General features: G+C 39.0%; 2 protein-coding genes across 3 annotated transcripts; one reads left to right on the forward strand and one right to left on the reverse strand.

Moving 5' to 3' along the window:
- Window positions 1–2,328: 2,328 nt before the first annotated feature.
- Window positions 2,329–15,883, reverse strand: LOC137612719 (activin receptor type-2B-like). The gene is made up of 11 exons (XM_068341390.1): window positions 15,748–15,883; window positions 13,662–13,869; window positions 9,082–9,197; window positions 8,593–8,744; window positions 8,214–8,357; window positions 7,763–7,906; window positions 6,520–6,668; window positions 6,232–6,346; window positions 5,940–6,078; window positions 5,658–5,788; window positions 2,329–5,470 (listed from the first exon to the last, which is right to left on the reverse strand). The coding sequence occupies exons 1-11, from the start codon at window positions 15,797–15,799 to the stop codon at window positions 5,276–5,278; spliced, it is 1,545 nt and encodes a 514-aa protein (XP_068197491.1). The 5' UTR covers window positions 15,800–15,883; the 3' UTR covers window positions 2,329–5,275.
- Window positions 15,796–23,934, forward strand: ly97.3 (lymphocyte antigen 97, tandem duplicate 3). 2 transcript variants are annotated; one of them, XM_068341394.1, is made up of 7 exons: window positions 15,796–16,067; window positions 17,160–17,217; window positions 18,125–18,194; window positions 18,434–18,534; window positions 22,341–22,409; window positions 22,683–22,805; window positions 23,148–23,934. In XM_068341394.1, the coding sequence occupies exons 5-7, from the start codon at window positions 22,361–22,363 to the stop codon at window positions 23,252–23,254; spliced, it is 279 nt and encodes a 92-aa protein (XP_068197495.1). In that variant the 5' UTR covers window positions 15,796–16,067; window positions 17,160–17,217; window positions 18,125–18,194; window positions 18,434–18,534; window positions 22,341–22,360; the 3' UTR covers window positions 23,255–23,934. The 2 variants fall into 2 exon arrangements, with proteins under 2 accessions (XP_068197495.1, XP_068197494.1); XM_068341393.1 differs by lacking the exons at window positions 15,796–16,067; window positions 17,160–17,217; window positions 18,125–18,194; window positions 18,434–18,534 and adding an exon at window positions 21,705–22,058.
- The last annotated feature ends 26 nt before the right edge of the window (window positions 23,935–23,960 follow it).

Consider the following 23,960-nt stretch of genomic DNA (forward strand, 5'->3'; position numbering starts at 1 on the left):
TTCTTTTTTGTTTGTCTCGATTGGGGGTTGCAGCAGCGTGTCATCCTACCTACATACAGCGATGTTGTTTGGTCTAGACAGTGTCACTGAGGAAAAGACAGGAGGCAGAGCTGGAGGTAGTAGAGATGAAGATGCTGAGGTTCTCTTTGGGAGTGACCAGGAAGGATAGGATCAGGAATGAGTACATCAGAGGGACAGAACATGTTAGAGGTTTTGGAGATAGTCAGAGAGGCCAGATTGAGATGGTTTGGACATGTCCAGAGGAGAGATAGTGAATATATTGGTAGAAGGATGCTGAGTTTTGAACTGCCAGGCAGGAGGCCTAGACCAAAGAGGTTTATGGATGTAGTGAAAGAGGACATGAAGGTAGTTGGTGTGAGAGAAGAGGATGCAGAAGACAAGGTTAGATGGAGGCAACTGATTCGCTGTGGTGACCCCTGAAAGGAAAAGACAAGAAGAAGACCATACATTTGTCAACATAACTGGGTTGTTCTACGACATTTGAAGACATTGCATGACTGCTTTTCTTGCTTATGTAAAAATTGAGTATCAGATTGGTTACTGTGAAAACTGTGCAACACACTTCTCTTTATTTTCTTTTGAAGTACATGTAATGTTACTGAATGATAACATTTTGCATTTTGATCACTGAAATTTTTAGTGCAAAAACCCCTTAAAGTATGAAAATTCTAATTGATCTGAAAAAAGTACTTCATCCACTCTTGAGAGACATTCGTCTAGTCACATATTGTATGTGTCCATCAGTTGTAGATCATATCACACCGAACCAACATGAAAACATCACTACTAGACTACTAAATGAGAGAATATAACAAAACAGTAGAGAATTAGGAAAGATTATACGCGTGACTAAAGGCGTAGGTGAAAATGTATGTCGTGTGGGTCATAAATGTACTAGACCAGTGGTTCTCAACTGGTCTGGCTTCAGTACCCACCAAGCCGTGACCCAAATCAAATAAAAATGTCAACTTTACAAATTAAACATAACATTTATTAATACTTAATACGGTAAATGTACTCTTAAAGTTCATTCAGTCTCTTATTCTGGTAATAAAAGCATATTTATTAAAAATAAAAATGGCAAATATGACAACCAACTGTGCATTATGATATTAATTCATTTTCTTCAGTTTTTATTAATTAAATAAAAAAAAATACAAACAAAAACTCTCAAAAGTCTGGAATTATATTCTGGCAAGGGAAGGATGTTGCATTGATGTCATCCGACAGGTCTTCAATTCGACTGCCTGTAGTGTCATTTGAGATGATTATATCACTCCTTAGCTATGTTCCACCTTGTAAGACACACAGTCTTACTCGGAGCATGAACAAGTGAAATCCTTTTGTGATGTCCTTAGGCCTTGATGGCGTGTTTGAAAGCATTAAACGGGTTTATCTTTGACAGAGGTATGCTCTCAAAGAGCCGCTTCCGTTTTGAAGGCTTCATACTTTCTCGCTGCTCAAAAATACACTGTGGTTTTTGTCCATTGTTGTCCTCAATGTTAGACAATCCACATGCCTTATACAGCATTTGGTGTCGTATTTACGTTTCACCATGCTCAAATCGCTTTTAAAATTTAAAAAAAAAAACTTTGCAAGTCTTCTTCTATGCGGTGAAATAGCGGGTGTCATTTAGAATTACAGGACATTATCGCCACCTACCGTTAAGGAATAGACGGCACTCCGCTGCATAAAATAATCCCCCTTCAAAATAAAAGCACTTTTTTAAAAAAATCTAAAATAACCCCAAAAAAAGATCATTACTGTAGAGAAACATTTTTATTGCACCGGCAAAGGCCTACAACTCACTGAAAATGGTTTGGCGACCCGCTTATGGGTCACGACCCACCAGTTGGAAATCACTGTGCTAGATCATACTGTCAATAGTCAATGGGTGGAAATTAAATGATTTTGACAACTGGGTAGTCGATCTTATTGCAGAAAAATTACACAGTATACAAACATTATAAACTAAACTAGTAGCACCACTGCTGCCATCTAGTGTACATATCTTACTGGAAAACAGTGTTTTAGAGATCTTAACCCCATATTTTGGGGGGTTTTTTTTTACAGAAACCTACTAACAAAATTGATAATGTGTGCTGAACTCACATCAGTACCCAAACTGTCCACATAAATCTAATAGATTATGTTGCTTCTTAAAGTGCTCTTTCAATTTTCAATTATTGAAACCCACATAACCATCAACTCTATGCTTTCATTAAGGCCACTTGATTATGTAGTCTTCAGTTGTATGTTGTCGAGATGGATTCAGAAAAAATAAAAAGAATTCCATTTGCATGGTTAATCAGTGTTTTTATTTTAATATACAAAAAGATGGATGTGTTCTCATCTAGTTTATATTTCTAAGCATTTAAACTCACAGGTAAAGTTAGCATTCATACCGTTTAGTGATATCAAACAACACCCCCTCACACATTCTTCACATAAACAGGGAAGGTCACACGATTCAGTCAAGCATACATTCACACTATGAGAAATGAATATGTTGACTGGAAATCAATTAAAAGAACTTGCTTTCGTAAGATTCACACATGAAAAGGAAGAAAGCCTTTACAGTTACCAATATATAATATATTTTATATATTATATATATACACACACATACACACACACATACACAAGAAACTTAATAATTTTCTCGGTTTTTATTTTGAAGATCAGACTGAGTCCATGTTTAGTGTTGTTAGAGGTACTGCATGAGGTAACTTGTTTATCTGTTCAAAGGAGCTGGGTGTAAGACAGTGTTTGGAGGTAAAAATCAATCACAGCACATTTTCCTCTGTGATCCGTTTTTCCTGGCACTATACATAAAATCACCTGGGTCATGTTCAGCTCACACCTGCAAACCCCATTGGGTCACTGTTTTTTTATTAGGAGGATTTAACATGTCCACATCGGAACTTGATCCAAGCATGATGAGATGGACTTTATTCATCCACAGAAGAAAACTGCTATAGCACGGTAGAGTTTACAGAAACTATGATATTCAAATGTCTATTGCTGTATAATTAATATTGCTAGACCCTTGGACCACACACATGCCACTGTTAACATCAGTCAAATAGGGGCTGCATTATTAATCATGTGTTTACAGACACCAATGATTAAACACTAATTAAAAACATTGTTCTGTACACACACATACACATTCTTTACTCAAACTGCACAGAAGCAAGCTTTACAGATCACTGTTGAAAATCACCATCTTTCCACAGCACTGATCAAAACACAACAGATGAGCCTGTGTGTTGTCCAATGTGGCTAAACTATTACTGAACAAGTCAGAACATCACATCAGTAGGTTAATATTGAGGCAATACTATTCAAACTGGGACACCCAGTAGTTGATCACAGAAGTCACCAGCACCAAACCATCAAAGATTTTTTTGTCTATTTTGATGATATACACACGTGAATTTGAAATGCAAGTGCCTCCAACACAGCTCTGACCCAGATGAATACCATTTTATATCGACCGATACAATTCTTAGAAAAATCTGAAAATATATAAAAATCACAGGGCTAGTTGTTGAAAAAGACTTAAATATGCTGAGGTGGAACAGAGAAATCCTTTCTGCTTCTGTGAAATGAGAACAGTAATGCCCTGATTTTCTTTCTTTTAAAAAAAAAATCAGATCGGTTTTCAGCAAATGTGTGTACAGGTATATTTACAAGAATCCGATCTCCTCTTTTCATTTTGTACAGCGTTAACACCATGACAATCGATCAGGTTCTATTTTTAAAAAATCTCCACAAAGAGGCCCAACCAGCAATAAAATATCTCAACTACTAAAACACAATCAAATACATAACACAACTTGATATACATGTAGAAAAAAGCCTGAGGTACTTGTCAGAGTTTCTGAGGTCAGTCTGGAGGAATAAGCAACAGAGGGCTTATCCCAAAAACAAACAAAACAACAAAACAACAAATAAAAAGAAAAAGGAAAACAAAAAAACCCCAGAATATTAGCCTCACATATCATTAGCATTGTAACACAGAATACACGGACATCTACAAATCCTTGAGTATCCTGGAATAATCACAGCAGCATGACAGACATTCAATGTATGGTATTTGTGTTATGGTACAACTATGGCATTGCATTTGAGACAAAGGCAACCACTTCAGCTCTCCTTGCATGATGTATAGTGACTGAGGTATCTGAGGACAGATGTCCAACTGAGTCTAGTGAACAAACACCCATGGAGGAAAAAAAACCCCAAATAAACAAAACAGACATGTTGCTTCCTCAAGTATGGCCCTTGAAAGGATTTAACTCCAACTAACTTTCCATTGTTCTTACTATAAAACATGCTCTCCAGCCATCTCACTTCATTTAGTCATACATACAAACACTCATACGGTTAAAATCAAGAATGTGTAACATTGCAACTCCAGACAGCATCCATAAATGCCCCCTGGCACTGGCAAAAGGAGTAAATCTGAAGTCCTACTACTAATAACAAAACAAATCCAGGAATATGTCCATGATAGCTAGCTTGATAGCTTGGCTCTTGACTTAGAGAAAACGTTCCAAAGAGGCCTACTGAATACCTGAGAGGTAGTTCCCCGGGGACAAGGCGCTTGTCCAAAATGTTCAAAGAAGTCCAAAAAATGTCTAATAAAACTGCTCAGCTCGCCGTTGTAGCTCCTTCCCTGTGACAAAACAGGTGTGACCCAATCTTTTCTCCAATTCAGAAGAATTCACAGGTTTAAAATTAGGGAGCACACTCAAGTTTAAAAATCGAGAAGCTTCGACCCCTGAGGAAGATAATATATTTTGTCTAACAGTCTCAGAAAGGATCCTCCGAGGTGTGCAGCACGTTGTCCAAGGTTTGGAGCAAAGGTTCAGTACATTTTGTCGTAGATGATCATGACCAAGACAGGAAAACATCAAAGATAACAACTTATGAGGTAATAAAAATAGACTAACACAAAAAAAATACAATGAGGTAATGACAACATCATAAGATTTGACACATTGGTGTTATCAGATGTGCCCATCACATAACTTACTATTACTTCAGAAGTACAGCAGATACGTTAATATGATCTGACTTTAAATGCTGAAACACTGAAACAGAAGAAAAAATACCTGTATTGGGATAAAGTAGCAGCTGCTTGGATGTTTTTCTTTTAATGCTTTTAAATATTCATAGAGAACCAGTGAGTTTGGATTTGAAAACTAAGAAGTCCGGAGCTCAGGTGAAGGATGGTGTCACCTCTTCAGGTGCTGGACTCTTTGGGAGGTAGGTCCTCATTGGTGAGAGACATCACAATGGAGGCAGGGCTGTCTGAGGTAGTGCTGCTGATCGTTCTGGCAATCTGACCGATGCGCTCCTCCACGCAGCCAGCAGACAATCGTGCCTCTGCGTCGTGGTCCCAGCATTCCTCGATGGTTTCACACATCTGACTCAGACCCTGTAGCCACACAACAGAGGTCAACATATCCGCATTCTGACTTGAGTCCTAAACACCATAAAACACTAACTGGCAAACTAAAAATTGAATCAGCGCACAATGATCTGAGGTAATGACTGGAATAAAGGATGTGTAACATCCTTGTGCTGCTGTGGAAACTACTCGTTATTCTTCCACTGTCACTCACAGGATGTTTCAGCCAGCAGTCTTTAATGACTGGACGCATCTTCTTGTGCACGACCACATCCTGCAGATCCTCCAGGGAGGGGTGTTGGCCTATTTCATCCTCAAACGGCAGCATGTACTCGCCAACTGTACCTGACGAGGGGCAGTGACATCACAGGATGAGGAGTATTACACAGAAACCATTTGAAGTACACAGAACTGTGTGAACATAATAATCCAGGAATGTCTACCAAATGAAAAGTAAACCCCTTTTTTATTTAAATGTCTGCAAAATCTGACTAACCATCTGCCTCTGTGCAGCGAGACACCAGCTCCCACAGCACCAGTCCCATAGCGTACATGTCTATCCTCAGGAAGGAGTCTCTCTGGAAGTTGATGGCTCCCTCTAGCACCTCTGGAGCCATGTAGCGCCTCGTACCGACCTGCAGGATTCAAGTAAACATGAGCATGTGTCTGAAAGAGATCTTTGAAGAACACTACTGCTGGCAAACCAGTTTGTGTTAGCAATGTCCAATATAGCAGCCCTTTATATTTCAGTCTAGATTTTTAAACCAACAATTAGGCAGTTCCAATACCTGGCCGTGAGTATCTCCTGGAGGTTTACCAGGTTCAAATCGGACAGCCAGCCCAAAGTCTCCAATGACCGCAGTCAGGTCCTCTCGGAGCATCACATTCTTACTCTTGAAGTCCCTGTAAATTTGATTTTAGGAAGAACGCATGACGATTATGTAAATTACACGCTGTTATACCTCACAAATTAATCCACGGATTAGCAGGGAAAAAATACCTAAAACTACAACCAGCAGGTGGCAGCAAGACGAGATCTGCCTCAGAGGAGGAGGTTTGAACACATTTTTCTGTACCTGTGTGCTATGGTGGGTTTGGGCCCCTCTCCTTTGTAGCTGGGAATGTCCTCGTGGAGGTACGCCAGGCCACGGGACATGGTCTCTGCTACATGACACAGCTCACTCCATGTCACAGTGTTGCCCTTCAGATGGTCTGTCAAAGAGCCCTGAGAACACCAAAGATACAGGAGCAAAGATTAATAACTGAAATATCATTCAGTCGATTAAACTCAACACATTGTGTTAAGTTGTACACTTTATGCTGGTGTTATTATAAGAAAGAATTGCTAAATATACAATTTCCTCCGGGATAAAAAAGTATCTATCTATCTAAAGGAGACAACATCAAACATCAGAATGTATCATTAAGAATAATGCTAAATATGGAAATATTTAAGCTGACAAAGACACATGCAATGCTGTCTCAGAGACAATAACTGCCTCTAAATATGTTCATGTCACTATTGAAAACAGGATCTGCAATGAGGACAAGCACTGAAATCCGTTACACAAATTTTACGCTATATTTGTGTTTTTGTTAATCACTGCTTAATCCTGTTAATAACCTATTAATACCTTTGTTTGAGAAAATCAAAGAAGAGAATGTTCTGGTTGCCTCAAAGCATTTATGAAATCTGACTGCTATTTTTTGATACTAGATTTATTCCTCTTTTTATAATTAGACGCTTGAAAAATAAAATGCAACCGTAATCCCTCATTACTCGCATTTAATGCAATCCAGTACCACCCACAAAAAATGAAATTCCGCGATAAAGCGACGAACTGTTAATTTTAATATTTTCTACAATTGAAAAGGTTATTAACCCTCCCAACACTGATATTAAACCACCTTCTATCTACATTACCTTTTCCAACACTCTTACAGACTGTTTAAAGTGCTTCTAAGTGTTTCTTTAATATACGGAAGTATGCTGCGTTCCATCTCAGAATGCAGCACACTTCCGGATGCTGTCAGCCAATAGCATGCAGGTATGGTATCACGTGACAACCTACTAAAAAACCGCCATGTAGTGAAGCTACGCATCTTGAAGCGTAAATACCTGAGGGATTACTGTACATCCAAGCAGCACATTTCTGTCACTTGATAAATATGGTCTTGAGCTCAGCCACAACAAAAAAGTCCTCATTAATAAAAGTTAGGATGTTCTTTTGCCTTTGCAGATATTAGACAACAACTAGTAAACACAGAAACCCTACTTCTCACGCTGAATTTAAAATACACCAGGAAACATACACTCACCCTCTCATGGAACTCTGTGATGAGCCACAGCTCACTTTGAAGGTTAGCTCCATGCTTCTCCGCGCCGACGTAACGCAAGAGGTTTTCATGACGCATCCCTGGAGTCATGAATATCTCCCGCTCATTCTGCCATGACTGCTTATCCTTCAGAAACCAGGCAGCAATGTTTAAGTCTCAATGATTTATACAAGGACTCATTTTTTCTCTTAATATCTGTATTACATTCAGCGAAAATAAAATTTTAGATTTTTTTCTCTAAAAAAGCTTATTTAGCGACACTTGCAGCAGTTATGAAAATGTTTCAGAAAAAAAATGTAAAGTATTCTTTCCACAAATTGAATGAAAAATTACTCCTAGGACACTCAAAGGACACAGATGCTAATTCAAAAGAAGAATCAATTTTAAAAAACTGACAATACTAATTCCCTTGAAATTAATATTGGTGACAAACCTGAACAGGGAAGATCTTGACTGCAACATATTCACTCATTAGCTGGGCTTTCCACACGCACCCAAAGCGCCCCCTGGCTTTGATTTCCAGCAGCTGCAGTGGTTTCAGACCCACGAGGGGAGATGGAGGAGCCGGCCCAGGATCCTGAATAAAAGGTAACTAGTTAAGTTCTACTTTTGAATTTTGAAGATGTTCACACCCCTTGACAGGACAGCCAAAATTGAATTGGTACTTAGGATAAACCATGATTGACACATTACTGATATAAAAACTTTGTACAAAGAAATTGTACCATGGAAACATCCAGTCCAAGGTTGACCTGGCTGCCAGAGCAGTTTCACTTTAAAAGACAATCAGACTGGGTCTCAGCCTGTCTCACCTCGCTCAGGTCTACGTGGCCATAGGGAGGCTTGCGGTGGCGGTACATCCACAAGGCCAGAACCAGGGCCAGGGACAGCACACAGAGAGGCAGCAGGGAATACACGAGCACGTTGAGCAAGGACGGCACTCGAGGGGGAGGTCGGATTTTCACTGTCAACGAGGGATGGAATAATTACAGCATACTAGCTTTATCACTTGTGGATTACTAGCAAAACTGCTGAATGCAATACCAACTATACACAGTGCAATAATCATGGTTTACCATTACATTCATCAAATACTATATTTTCCCGACAAAAAACATTGGAATTTTCAACCACTATTCAGAATAAATCCTCTGTTTAGACGCACCAGTGTATAGTTATAGAGGGTGTGTTTGTTCTACTACCACATCAAAGGACAAGCTTTACTCCTACTAAGTGGAGAGGAAAGCAAAGACCTTTTTTTTGTGCTTGTACTATACTGTATGTGGGATGTATTTGCTCACCTCGGTTGCCACTGCCAATCATGTCAGGGAGGTGGGTGAATCGTTCATTGCAGTAGTTGCCCTCACAGCAGCAGAAATAAACCTGAGGGTTTTCGTCCATAGACACACACTCTTGCCTAAAAGGGTAAATGATAAACCCACGTTAATTGACAGACACTTAAACCAGTTGTGAGTCACAACCAGGATGCTACAACAAGTGACGTTTTGTGATGTAGAATTTAATTTGTTTAACCAAGCAGATTAATGACTCCCTTTTCCATTTCCCTCCTGCTTTTGCTATTAACCCATCTCTGAACCCAAGTGACATCTGTCTCTTTTTTCAGTGTCACTAGCACTCCTTATCACTGGTACTGTTGCCAGTTAGCCTGTAACCATTCAAATATTTTAGCCAAATTGTCAGTGTTGTCTCTAAAATGTTTAATAAGTTTCATATTAGCTACAGCATAGATTTCTGGTCAGAAAGATGACAAAATAGTGAACTTATTATAATGAAACATCGGTCAAGAAATATAGGGGAATCACAAATCAATTCACATTTGTTACTGTTGTATGATAGAGCATTTATCCTTGGTAGAAATAATCAGCTACCATTTACAATAACAATAAATGTTAATTAATGTCTCCAGTGGAAAAACACATCCACTTGTATAAAAATGTAGATATCAGATTACAATTCAAATCCTAACAGGCACAGACAATTAGTACATGAATGGACTCAATGAACAGACACACCAGTTTCAGTAGCTTTTGATGTATCTGATGACAGACTAGTGATGCTGTTCATATGCAATCCATTGGCATGCGTGTGTGGCTATTTAGGAGAGGGTTGCTTTTATTAGTATTCCAAGTTCTGAAGATGCAATATATCCAGGCTCAGGTAACCTGAGTCATTAGCATCCTTCATTTCTCCGGAGAGCCTCAACTAGTGAATACTATTTTGAATATAAAAAGTCATCAGTCAGTCAGTCATCTTCAGATTACCACCGCTGTATCAGCTGCAGCGGGTCACGGGGAGCTGGAGCCCATCTCGGCAGCATAGGGCGTGAGGAGGGGCGACACTCCAGGCATGATGCCAGTGCAACCGCGGAGCCACACACAAAGACATACAACCATGCACACACACACTCCTACGGGCAATTTGGAACAGCCAATCAACCTGAAGCGCATGCTTTTGGAGGTGGGAGGAAGCGGAGAACCCGGAGAGAACCCACGCAGACATGGGGAGAGCATGCGAACTCCGCAGAGCGGGACTCGAACCCGGGTCCGCCGTGTTGTGAGGCGGCAACGCTAACTACTGCGCAACCGTGCCGCCCTGAATATAAAAAGTGCTATGAAGAAAGGTGGCACCTCAGGATTATATTTCCAAGGAAATCTCAACAAGTATCATAAATTTAAACCTGAATATCAAAAGATTATTCTAAAAGTTTTAAGTTAAGTTGAAAAATTATACTGCCCAAAAAAATCATTAAAAATAAAAGATTCAAAACATCAAAAGGCACAATTATTTACGATGGTTAAAATATTTGCAGTTTTGATGAAACTAGAATATATTGATTGAGAGATAAGCTCCACAAGAACAAAACAAATGATTAAGGAAAACTTTATTTATCATTGAAATGTTTGTGATTATCAAGCCAGAATTCTGCATTTGTTATCAAAAACTCAGTGAGAGGTCTGCCCGTTCGCACATCACAAACAACTTGTGCCTGTTTCCTTAGAAGGACATCAGGACTCACATTTTCAGGTGCCTTTGTTTCAGCTGTTTGGTTAACAACTAGGTTTATTTGATAGCTTATGCGTCACTTGTACTCGTTCTGCACGTGAAAATAAATACACCTTCTCAAAAGACTGTGATCTGTGTGAGCCTCTTCTCAACATGACTCAGCTTTGGTATCAGGTAATTTCTGAAGGTTGATTTCCATTAGAAGTCTGTCATAGAAACGTACACCTCTAGTGATCCTCTCCTCAGTCAGCTAAGACAGGAATGTCTACACCTTCTTGACATAGTAAAAATTACAGCTGAAGTAGTGCAGCTACTTTAAATGTTGGACCATGTTTTTACGTGGATATTCTGTGCTTGTCAGGTATTGATGATTAAAAGACAAAGGTTCCTATGTTCTCTGACCAATCAATGTTCCATGATCTTTTCAAATGACCTTTTCATGCATGGCAAGCCTTTCTGGAATGGCAAAGGAGTTTGTACTATCAGGGTAGTACGGGGTATAAAATAACAGGTATTATTTAACAAATATAAATCCAAAAAAGTTGAGCAAGTAACATGTAAATAAAAATTAAAAATATTTCTCTATTAGCTTTGTCCACTCGATCCTTAAGAACATTTTCTGTCTTCTGCATCCAACTACAGTTATTGGGATTCTAACACTTTTATAGCCATGACTGCAAAAGTGCTCCTAAATACTATAATTAATCTTTGTGATGCTGTCACTTACAGACAAAAAAAAAAAACCCTCCATCTGTTAATAGCTTTTCATTTTCTGCCAGTAATTTATGGAACCTTCTATTCGGAAAGAAATAATCAAAATCGAAAGTTTTTCAGGTGTCACTATATTCCACTTATAATTACAGCAGCATCACTTCAGGTCAAAGCCATTTCACTTGAAACTGTCAATGAATGTGAATGTATCAACCCCTATAATTTGTGCACATCCCCATTCAGATTTTGATTAGCTTTTTTATTAAATGCAATTGTTAATGAGCACCATTACCTTTCCACTGCATCTCTCATAATAGCAGTCATCTTTATCCTTGGAACATCTTTTAGAAATCAAAAAACATTTGTTTTTGTTTTTTTTAATTAATTGGCACATTTTAAACAGAGCCAACGATTAATTCTTTACAAGGACACACAACCGTGTCATTTAGTGCTGAATATTATAGATCAGTTTTCTACAGCATGTCTCCATGGACCACAAGAGTCCATTTAAAAAGCCGTGGCTTGAATGATAAAAGACTAGGAGGTTGATGGTGCCACACAGTGCTGCGTCGGCTGCAAAAAAGGTTACTTTTAAATTCTCCTAACTTGCAGTGCTGAGTGGCCTGCTGACACCGAATCTTTGTCATCATCAGACTGTGACACTGAGCTGCACCCTACACCAGCAATGAAGAGTCTCTGGTTATTCCCAGAAAGAATAAACATGAGCACCACTGCTTGGAGTGTCTCCATGGCATAAACACGGGTTCTTTCAAAATGAAAAAAAATACAGAAGCTAATCGTATCAAATCAACTTTGCTGACTGTTCAGTCAACCCACTGAATTATTCACACTACTTATACTCGGTTGTATGTTCTGCCAATAGCTGTGTGGATAAAGACCACAGGCCTCTTGTAGGTTAGCTTTTACTACAAAAGCTAACCTACACCATATTGACAAAAGTATTCACTCAGCAATCCAAACAATCAGAATCAGGGGTTCCAATCACATCCATGGCCACAGGTGTTTAAAATCCAGTACCTAGGCATGTAGACTGCTTTTACAAACAATAATGAAAGAAGGGGTCGCTCTCGAGACCTCAGTGAATTCCAGTGTGGAACTGTGATAGGATGCCACCTTTGTAGCAAATCCAGTCGAGACATTTGCTCACTCCTAAATATTCCACAGTCAACTGTCAGCAGATACTGAGGTGCATAGTGCAAAGAGGTCGCCAACTTTCTGCAGAGTCATTCGCTACAGACCTCCAAACTTCACATGGCCTTCAGATTGATTAGCTCAAGGACAGTGTGTGTAGAGAGCTTCATGGAATGGGTTTCTATGGCCGAGCAGCTGCATCCAAGCCGTACGTCACCAAGTGTAATGCAAAGCATCAGATGCAGTGGTGTAAAGCACGTCTCCACTGGACTCAAAGAGCAGTGGAGATGCATTCTCTGGAGTATAGAAAATACGCTTCTCCATCTGGCAATCTGATGGACTAGTCTGGGTTCGGTTCAGAACGGTTTAAGCTGTTATAGCAGTAAAGGGTGGACCGACGTCATATTGAAATCCATCGATCAGGAATGTGAAGTCACTTACGCTCATATGTGAATCAAGTCAGGTGAGCGAATACAATATAGTATATGTACCAGAGCTAAAACCAGTGATGAATTGAATTACTCCAGTCATTTTTTATGGTTTCCACAAATCATTTAATTTTACAACCTGCTACATCTGCTCAGAAGTGAGCTTTTTGCTTTTCTTTGTGTTATACCACTGTGAACTGCATATCTTTGTGCTTTGGACCAAATAAAGCTAACCAACTTATCCCAGGGTTTTGAATGCCTGAATTTTAAAATTGAATTTGATCATTTCCATGATGATAAAGCTGTGGATCTGGTTAACAACATTACACTAATGTCTTCTACTTATTTGTAAAATAAGTAGAAGACATTAAAAAATAATAATAACTTAAAAAAGCCATTTCATTTTTACATTCTGAAAGCCAGAAAATAATCAGAACAACAAAAAATAAATAAATAATTTGTTCATTTTATGCAAGTGCTGGGGCAGACGTCTACGCTGAACACACTTCCACTCTGGGCACAAGCCAGACACCTAAAATATGAATGTAAATACACAGGAACCTGACCTGTCATAGCAGTTGAAGTCATCCAGCCAGCAGCCTTTCTTCACCAGCTTGATGGTCCCTGAGGAGTTGAGCCAGGACGCGTAACAGTGCAGTCGCTTGTCCTTTTCCCCCTCGCAGCGCTCAAACCCGCTCTGGTTGGTCCTCTCCGTACGCCAGTTATCATTGTAGTACACGCACTCCCGGGTCTCTGCTTCGCCCAGACTGTACCCTACACCAGACAGAAGGCCTCAGTCAGCTCAGATTGTAATGACTTGAAACTCAATGGAGGAAGCGTGGACATATGGTGCAGGATCCACTCTGTGTCACGAAGAAACATTTCTGAGCAGAGCCTCTATCATTGCTCTGGCGCACAGCCAAGGCTGGGAGCTCTCTGTAGTAAAAGCTGATTTCCTCAGGGCACAGAAATTGTTACTGAATAGTAGTCCAACACTATCCCATTCAGTAAAAGAAGTCACAACTAAAACAAGACGAAAATAACAGAATTTAATTAGGGGAATACTCCTATGCTCTGCTGTGGAATCAAAGACAGACCACACACCGGCATGCTAGTTCTACCGATAAGACTCGTATCCTGCTGGAGTATTACACAGCTGGAGAGTAAGATAAGAGTGTCTTCTTTAGGGGCTTTCAAAGTGTGGAAATAGTCTCTCCTAAGCAAGGCGAATTATAACAAAAGCCGTCAGCCTCCTACTGTTGCACAATTCCAAGTTGAAAAGGTTTATCTCCGTCTTCTTTTTGGATTTTAAGGTTGGGACATGCTCAAGCACACAAGACAGATAATGGGCCGTGTGTTTCATTCACATTGCAGCTTGGACAATCATACCTAATCTTTGTTCACAGGAAAAAAAAAAAAATAGTGCTTGTCTCTTTAAATCCTTGCCTATATGAGGTTGCCCATCCCCCCAGCGTTACCCCCTCAACCCATTACACACACACACACACACACACACACACACACACACAGGCATGAATCCACTTACATATACGGCCACTCCAGCAGCACAATGGATTTCATTAGAGCACATAGGGATGCATGCATGAAGCAAACACCACGCTCATCATTAAAGGAGATTGTATAAAGACAAAACACGCACACATAACTGAGATGGTCAACGCTTCACTGAGCAGAAATGCCATTTCTGATATCTGTTGTCACATGACCCGGGAGGACTTTTACTACAAGATCATACCCCAACCCCCTCCTTCTGTCACTTACTGGGGCTTACACCACAACAACATGAATTCAGGGGAAGCAGCTTACTACTCAGCCCTAATCTATAAACCATAAAGGCTTTAGCCAAAGCACGTCTTGACACACAGGAGACAGTTGTGCCCTTTTGAAATCCATGTCAAAGTTAGAAGGAAAGCTAAAGACATTTAGTGCAAGGGGTGGATATTGAAAATTATTCTTTTCTATAATTCGCGGTAAACGACATCTGTCTTGGGTTTAGATAGTGAAAACCTCTCATGCAGCTTGCTAAGAGTGGAAGCAACAACAAAAAAAAAGGCCAAACAAAAGAAAAACAACCATACTGCTCGATTTCATGTTGGGTTAAGTCACAGTCTGTTTAGAGGCAACCTGACTTGGTGGTAACAGACATGCCCTCGCACAGATAGCTGCTGTCTTTTCAAAAACAAACGTCAGTGATTTAGGAAAATCCGAACAGATAAAGTGTGTTTTGTTCGTGGCTGTAACCGCAAACAAGAGCGCAGACCTGAGACGTGCCTATTAGGTTTCAGGATGTTGATGCAGCTGCTGCCTTCTATTCCTACCACCGGGACGCAAGAGTTTCAAATGTGGATATTTCTGAGCATACAAAGCTCCAATGTGCGTCTTTTTTACGTGTTTATTTTAATATTAAAGTACATATTGCTTAGTTAATTCTTCTAATTAAAACAGACCTGCTCGGTATGGTTAACATCAACGAATTCCTCGCCGGCGAACGACGACTATAAAAAAAAAGTTTAATCCCCCGACCGACAGAAAGCGGCTCGCGGGTCGACATTACGCGGACTAGAAGTGCGTCCGCCCGGTTCAGAGGAAAAAAATAATTCCTACAAAATATAACATAAAATAGCGGCTTACCTGCGCATAAAGTTCCCAGAAGAAGTGAACAAGTCAGCCATGAAAAAGACATGTTCCGTTTTAAAGACAAGACAGAGATTTCCTCCACTTTCCGTCGCGAACATTAAAACTCAGGTTGTCCAAACATCAGTCCACGATCAAACCGACCACAGGCCTCGGGTCCCTCCGCAGCCTAACCACCACCACAGCGCGTGTCAATAGCCGCGACACTGCAACAATGTTGCAAGAAAAGATAGGGGGCGATTAATTGCCTGCCACACTGTTACTCCATTAATATGTGCAGCATTTCGAAAACGGACCTACGTCTAAAAACCAAACAGGTATCCGCTAAACCTGGCGAGACGAAAACTCCGTGCTCTATGTGAGGTTATTCACTTGAATAGTAGCACCGCTGCATCGGGAGGTCGGTCGGGGTTTACATGCATGTTACTGATCTGTGTCCAAAATGGCTTCTAAATGGGGAATGGGCTGCAAACAGGGAAACCCGGATGTGTAAACACAAAGAGGGGAATTCAGGCAGCCAGCGAGTGACCTTAACACGACACCGAGCGCGTACGCCTGAAATGCCTTTATTTATTTTTTTTGCCTCGCATCGATGTTGAGCACCGTTTTATTGATAACAATTTAAAAAGCAGGATTGTGAAGTGTTAGGGAATGTATGGATTTATTACGGCTGCAATCGCACTTTATGTGGCAAGTTATTTCATTCTGTAGTCTGAGGTTTACTTTCTTGTATTTTAACATCGAGATTAAATTTGATCTTGATCAAATTTATACTGATTTAAATAGTTGCACGTCGATTATATAAATGTGTTTCTAGCTCCATATTAAATATTATTGATATTATATATTAAGATATTCTAACAACCTAGTGTTGCCGAAGGACAGATTAACATACAGTGTCTTATTTTTTATGTGTATTATTAAGGTTAGCCAATGCAGTGAATCACTGATATCAAAATATTAGCGAGTTGCATTGCCTAGCAGCAAATCTTTGAGTCAATGCCAGGGTATAATTCTTTAATAGATGGTGGGATACTTTCAGAGGGGTTTCTCTTTCATGTATCAGTGGGGTTTGCTAAAAATAGCTGACCTAATTTTCAGCAAGATGATACAATAAATTCTATTTAAAATTTAATACTTATAATTATTAATTCCATTGCCAGACAGTAATAATAACAAAATATATCTCACAGAGCAAAATCATAATAGAGCCAAACTGCTGTTTATGATAAATAATGAAGTATTTTTATTATTAGCACTAAACAGGAAGTGTATGACTTTAAGTTCCCTGCGTAACATTCCCAAACGTAATAGAAAATCAGCAGTGACATTGTTAAAATGCCATTAAGCCTCATGCTCACAGCTCCTTCTCTCTTCCTTTATTTTCTTTGGTGGTTTTTGACAAGCAGACTAATGGCATGTTGGTGACACTCAGCCGATTCAAGCAGCAAATGGCCTAGGAACAAGGTTAGTCATAGGTAATCGCCACTAAACTAGTGTCTTTGAGTGTAATTCAAGACAAAGCATTTCCTCATTATGCTATCTTATATTGACCCTGTAACTCAATAGAAGCCACAAGCGAAACCTTGTAAAGATAGGTGATCTGTTGTCATGACACTTGGAAGAAAAAGCGCACGAACGCTCATTAAAGGTCCAGGAGCCACAACCTCGTGATATTGCCACAGAAATTAGACCATACAAGGAGATGATGCAATGATGCCTACAATCTCAGAAACTGAGGTAAAAAGCACAAAGTACAATTTGTGATGTTTGTCTGACATCAGCCTGCATAAATGCACAATGCATACATGCCGTGTTCTTATTATGGTTCAAATTAGGAAAAAAAGAATGAGACACATCAAATTTAAACCTTTAATGTACAGCATTCATTATTTAGAATTAGTGGCTCTGTTTTTTGCTTTTTTTATTCTTGGGAAAAATAAAACAAATGATCCAGTTTATTTGTATGTGCTTGTATCATTGCTGTTGCACGTCCTCATCGTGATCAGGTTGAAAACCCCGAGGTGAACATCTTTCTGTCAAGGTACAGTAGATAAATGACACTAGATGGTAGCAGAGCTCCCTGAAGCTGGTGCAGATATTCCACCGTGTGCAATATCTCTCTTTCACTATTGATTCATACATTGTGGGTTACATACATACAGGGAGGACACACATTTCTATTGTTCACCACTGAATGGCAGCATGTGTGAAGTAGCATGTAAAGCTGAAAGGCTTAGAGACTGCTTTCATCAGTTTTTGAATTCTTCAATCACAGCAATTTATTTTGTTATAATCAGCCTCAATGTTTTGTAATAGTGAAACAACTTAATTTGCCCCGCTGGATGAATAAACTACCCATCTCTGTGTCCAGTTGTATCCAGAGTATCTCATGTAACCTTGTAATGGATCCATTAGTATGCGGAAGGGAAGAACACTTAAAGGTATTGGATTTACAGCATATGATAGAAAGCAATTACTTGGATCATAGCCTGGAGCCTCCTCTACAATGAAATGATGGCTAAGTTAGTTTTTTCACATTCAGTGAGAATAAATGCTGGGAAAGAAGGAAATAAGATTTACGATACTGTAGGATAACTGCTTTATTACAGCCTTAAATATCAATACAAAAATGAAACAACAAGCTAAGTCAACATTTTCTTTATCTTTTATTATTTTACAGCCCCACAGAGTCAGCAGGAGGATGCTTGACGAGGTGTTTTTCCTCAGTGGATATCCTTGGTCCTGCAGTCCCGTTGCTGTTGACGGCAAGATGGCTCAGGTGTAGTTTGCCCCCCTGCAAACAGACTGGATGTTGGCGTTCTCTGCCTGCTATTCCATGCGGTTGCATTTGTTTCCTCTCTCCACAATGTTCATGCGACCAGGATAATTAGACTCTTTATACAGCATCCAGCTGTTTGTGTGTGTGTGTGTGGGGGGGGGGGGGGTCACATAAAATAGAGTTATTATAATTTTAAGTTTTAGTTAAGGTTTACAGCTTAATTATATAGTATGTGCAAATGAGAGGTCATGTTCTTTGTCTTTCAATTGGAATTATTTTCTCACAAATAAATTTATGTATTTTGTCACATAAGAACAGGTTGAGAAGGTAATTTCAAATTGTAAAAAAAATGTAATTGTAAACCAGTGAAAACAGTATATTATATATACAACAGTATATTATATATACAGTGTATATATATATATATATATATTATATATATATTATATATACAGTATGTGTGTGTGTGTTGTGTGTGTGTGTGTGTATATATATATATATTATAATTACTTTTTATTCGAGGCCTTGCCAAATAGAAATAACAAAAGTAGAACATGAGAAGTATTGCTTTTGTGTATGCATTTCAGTGTGTGTGTGCGTGTGTGTGCGTGTGTGTGTGTGTGTGTGGGTGTGTGTGTGTGTGTGTGTGTGTGTGCAGGGGGGAGTTCTTGTACTGCAGTCTCCTGTCCGAAATCTACCTTTCACAAATGAAGTCAAATGGGGAGAAATTAAAATAACGGACGTCCATCAGTTGTGTACAGTAAACTGAAACACTGCTGCATGTTTGAACTCTCAGCAAGTTAAATCAAACACCTGCTGCAGTGATGTGCACCATCTCCATAAATCTCCATGCAGTTGTTATTCAGGGCTAGCTCCAGCAGGAAGGGACAGTTGTTACACAGCTGCACACGCTGGCCAGTGAAATCTTTTCCCTTGAACAACTCCATCCTGTATTACTGTCCATGCTGGGAAGGGTAACAGCATGTCTTTTTTAATTTAATTTTTTTATTATACTGTATATACTGATTATAATCGCCGCAGGGAAATTAGTGACACACTCTAGTTAGTTCAAATCATGCATCTTGACACTGAGTCAGCGCAACAGTATTCACCTCCACCTCACACCACAAAGGGCCAAGGCCTCCTCCTTTATGTGGTGATGACTGCATCGAATGCACAGATGCTTATGCAAACAGAGCTACAGAAATGCAAACATTAATTGCACTTGTGAAGGACAAAATATATAGGACACATTCTCTCTTTCACTGGTAGCTGTCTATGTACAATTTTAAAAGCTGAAAATTGCCACTATGTTTTAAAAAATAAGTATTTTCTGAAAAAGGGATTTACACTATTAAATTGAAGTCTGGATGGTCGTAGTAGACGAAGGCCCCGCTCTCCACACCGACAGTTGACAGAGTTCATGAAGTCACGGTGCTGGAAATTGTCGCTGTCGCCAAAGACTTTGATTGTGACATAACTGGTTCTGGTGTGGCTACATCACACTCCCTTGTTTTGGTACCCACCTTTCCTGAATACTGAGACATGTCCCACTGTTTGCTGCTCCAAACTAGCGACGCAGTGGAAATATTTGGGCACCAAAGTATATATGGCTGACGGGGTGTCCTGCAATATTGTGAGGCCGTGGCAACAGAAGCATAACAAAGGGGGGTTTAAACATTTTGCCTCATAGACAGTTTCTCTCACACATGCCAGTGCTGATATTGGAGTTTGTTCCTGGGTGACCAAACAAAAGAGGATGATATTATGCTTTGATTGGGCTTTGGGGGTGTTATTCTGAGGTGTGGGTTTCAGACCAATATTTAGGTTGTGTCCAATAGAGGGAGGGGATAAATCAAGAGGTTAAATTTAGCACAGGTGAGAGGTCACGGAATGCCAAATGCTTGGTGTTATCAAAATTTATAATATATTCAACAAATTTAATCATTTATATGACCACTTTATTTTCCTCACTTTTTAACCATACTGACTCATTTAGTAGCTGTCTTTGCTGCTGAATGCCTTTATCATGAAACCTTGATATAATGACGGTGTTCTACCCGTGGGCTCCAGGATGTTAACATATTATAACGTGTCCATGTTAGAGAACACAAGGTTCATAAAACCATGCTGATCTTTTCTCTGTCATTTGTGGGAAGACCCCATCTGTCCATTTGGCCTTTCTCCCAAAATTCTTTTTTTCCCAAGTTTTTAATTTCAATAAAATTCAAAAGACCGTTTCCTCATTCTAGCTCTGTTTTCAAATTCATTTTAAGTCTAAACAAAACAGTATTTTTGCCAGGACACTTGGGTTGGGTGAATAACTACTAAAGTGTCAAATTAGCTATGGTCCCAATTAATTTTGTACTTCACCAAATTGGTGTGTTGCTTGTGGCAGGGTCAGCAGAGCAGACCAGATCTCCTACTGGAAAGATTTGCCTTCAGCTTTGGTCTCAGATTTGCTGAAACCTACTTTTGGAGGAGGTTAAGCCACAACATCAAAGACCAACAGATTTAAGTCAGGTGGAGCTGCATACAAAACAGACGAGACCTGCTTTTCATGAACTGAATGACTTTGCCTCCCCTCCCACCTCCAAACCACTTTCCATCAACAGTAGCAAAGATAGAACACGCAGTTTGAAATTATTAATTACTCTTCAAGGCCATAAGTGTCAAACATTTGTCTCACAGATGCAGACTAAAAACCTACATGGCTTTATGCACCTTTTTAATTGATGTCAGTGCAGTTTTTCACTTCTTTGTGAGAGCTGTGAGGTCTAAAAAGATTTTTTTTTAGAGTAGAACATTAATTGCTGTATCTGTCAGCGAAGCATTCATGTAGGTTAGATACATTCTGAATGCACAAAAGCAATTTTAATGGATGTTATAGCTCCTGTGCACCAAAGAAAATATTTTGGTCTTTTGTACAGCATCAATAAGTGGCAGTTGATGAATGCTTGTTTTTCATTATATTCCATTCCGGTTTTTTTAAAGGTAGCTTAAGTCAGTTCAGACTTAATGTGGTATCCAGTTCATGTCATCATTCATCATTTAAATAGCCTTTATTTTTTCGTAAAGTGCTTGTTAGTCTTCTGTGGATTCACAAATTTTTTTATTTTTTTTTTGTTTAATCTTGATCATTTCGATTTGCCTAAAGTAAGCATGCTGATCTGTTAACTAACATCATCATATACTTTTTAGACAGAAATCGAGGAAATAGAATTCATTATTTGAGACCGGAAAAAATGCATGAATGAATATTTGCAAAAGTCTCATAAATAATAAAGAGTGGTGGACAAAAGGCGGACAGCTGTTGCATAATGCAGGAATCTGAGCCCTGGGAAACTGTAACCTCTGAATACAGTGTGCCCAAGGTGAGTGAGGTGCTGAGCAAATAGTCTTAACAAAGTTACATCACTTAATGGGTCGTTACCATGACAGGACAAGGTATGGGAGGGTATATAAAGAGGGAGTGTAGTTGAATATGTGTCAGTCATTAGCAGAATCCCAGACTCCAGTCAATACGGTAGGTAAACGTGATACAATTATTTTCTTGTCTTTGTTGAACCCCTTCATATTATGTTTTAAATCTTCAGTTCTATATGAAATATGTTATAAATCATTTCGAAATCAACAATAGCTCAGTATTTTTGTGCACTGTGTATGGATGGGCGTGCATTCATATTGACAAATCTGCTGTTATAGCACTATTAATGTGTACTTTTACCATGGGGGAGATCAATTTCTATCTAGACAGTTAAAAGTAGTGAGCATGTTGTTTCTCTTATCTATGTTTTATCTCTCATAGGTTTCAGAAGAGAGCATAAGATGAAGTTTTTTGTCTTGGTTTTGGCTGTTGCCCTGCTGTTTACAGTTGGTGAGACTGTCACTTATTCTCCACTAAATAAACCTATACTGCTCAACCACAATTTCCTTCAGAGGATATCTGGGTGACACTCAAAGGTTTTAAAGAGATGTCTTGAAGAAATCTATCACTTTTTTAAAAACAAACATTTAACTCTCCTCATATGTGCTTCATGTTTACCTTCAACCTTCTACAAAAACTGCTTTTGCTAATGGCTAATATATTTTCGCTGAAAAGAAAGACACATTTAGGTCACAAACAAGAGAACTATCATTTTTCCTTCAGGTGAAGCCCTGAATTGCCACAGGTGTGTTCCCAAGGAGGCTGGAGGATCCTGTGAGCTCTCAGTGGAGACCTGTAAACCAGAGAAGGACATATGTGCTGCTGTCAGATTCCTCAGACCACCAAGTAAGTTTCTAAACATGCTGGTAGCAGCTACATGTATAATAGTAAATGTCTTTACTTTAAGGTCAAGGAGACGTTTACTAAATTAAAGAAAAAAAAGAGAGAACATTTTCATGCATACCAGCACATCACAATTAGATGGCTGGAAGCATCAGATTCCTCAGGACCAACAGGGCTATATACATTTAAAAGTCAGCTCCGTGTCAAATGCCTGAAACTGTTTGTAAAACCTTTGTAAATCATGTAAATATGTTGAAACATATTTATTAGCAACTACACCAAGGCAATAAAGGTCACAATTTTTATTAAAAGACAACTTTTTTTCCTTTTTAAAAACTTTCTCAGATGGCCAGTACCAGAAATGCATGACTATGTCAGACTGTGAAATGATGAAGACAAACGCCTACATCAAGTTGAAGTGCTGCAGCAAAGACATGTGCAACACCTTCTAAAAGTCTCTATTATAAGTATAAATAGTAATGCAACAGGATTATGGTTGTGCATGGAGTTTCAGTTGAAATTCTTCTGCAGAGTTGATTCTGGCAGCTTAAACTTCAAGCATGAACACAAAAATAAATTTTAAAAAAACTTGTATTTTTTATTAGAAAAAACACAAGTTGCTCTAGCAAAGTATTCCCTTAACAAAAACTTTTAGGTTGATCCTCTTTCTTAAATCTATTTTTTTTTCAATCAGCCATGCTGTCCTTTTTTAAGCAGGTGTTTGAACACTGTTATGATCATTTCACACTGATGGAGATGGGGGAAAAAAAACTTGCCACATGGTTTCATTTCTCTATAATAAAGAAGAGAGCATGATGTGAAATTAAAGCGTGTATTTTTCCTCATTAACTTTTAATCATTGTCTTAATCTAATCATGACCAGTAAGCAGAACCACCACCAAAGACAAAAGCATCTTCCATTTCTAATGTAACACGTGAGACTGTGTTCATGTTGTAACTAGATGGTGTACATACCATAAAAAATATGTAATAAAGGTAAACTTCCCTCAGGTATGAGTGTGAACGATTGTATGACTATGTGGCTCTTTACACTGGCAACACATTCACTTGATCTCTTTAATGTATCCCTATCATATCTGTTGTATTCATCTCTTTATAAGCCCTCTGTAAAACTATTTTATCTAGTCTTTTTAAAAT

The sequence above is a fragment of the Antennarius striatus genome, chromosome 18, assembly GCF_040054535.1.
Source record: "Antennarius striatus isolate MH-2024 chromosome 18, ASM4005453v1, whole genome shotgun sequence".
NCBI lineage: Eukaryota > Metazoa > Chordata > Actinopteri > Lophiiformes > Antennariidae > Antennarius > Antennarius striatus.

Coding starts and splice junctions, on each gene's coding strand:
- LOC137612719 (XM_068341390.1), bottom strand. CDS start 15,799: ATGTCTTTTTCATGGCTGACTTGTTCACTTCTTCTGGGAACTTTATGC. Junction 13,870..15,747: donor TCTGGGAACTTTATGCGCAG/GTAAGCCGCTAT, acceptor TGTCTGGTGTAG/GGTACAGTCTGGGCGAAGCA. Junction 9,198..13,661: donor GACTTCAACTGCTATGACAG/GTCAGGTTCCTG, acceptor TTACCCTTTTAG/GCAAGAGTGTGTGTCTATGG.
- ly97.3 (XM_068341394.1), top strand. CDS start 22,361: ATGAAGTTTTTTGTCTTGGTTTTGGCTGTTGCCCTGCTGTTTACAGTT. Junction 22,410..22,682: donor TGCCCTGCTGTTTACAGTTG/GTGAGACTGTCA, acceptor TTTTTCCTTCAG/GTGAAGCCCTGAATTGCCAC. Junction 22,806..23,147: donor CAGATTCCTCAGACCACCAA/GTAAGTTTCTAA, acceptor AAACTTTCTCAG/ATGGCCAGTACCAGAAATGC.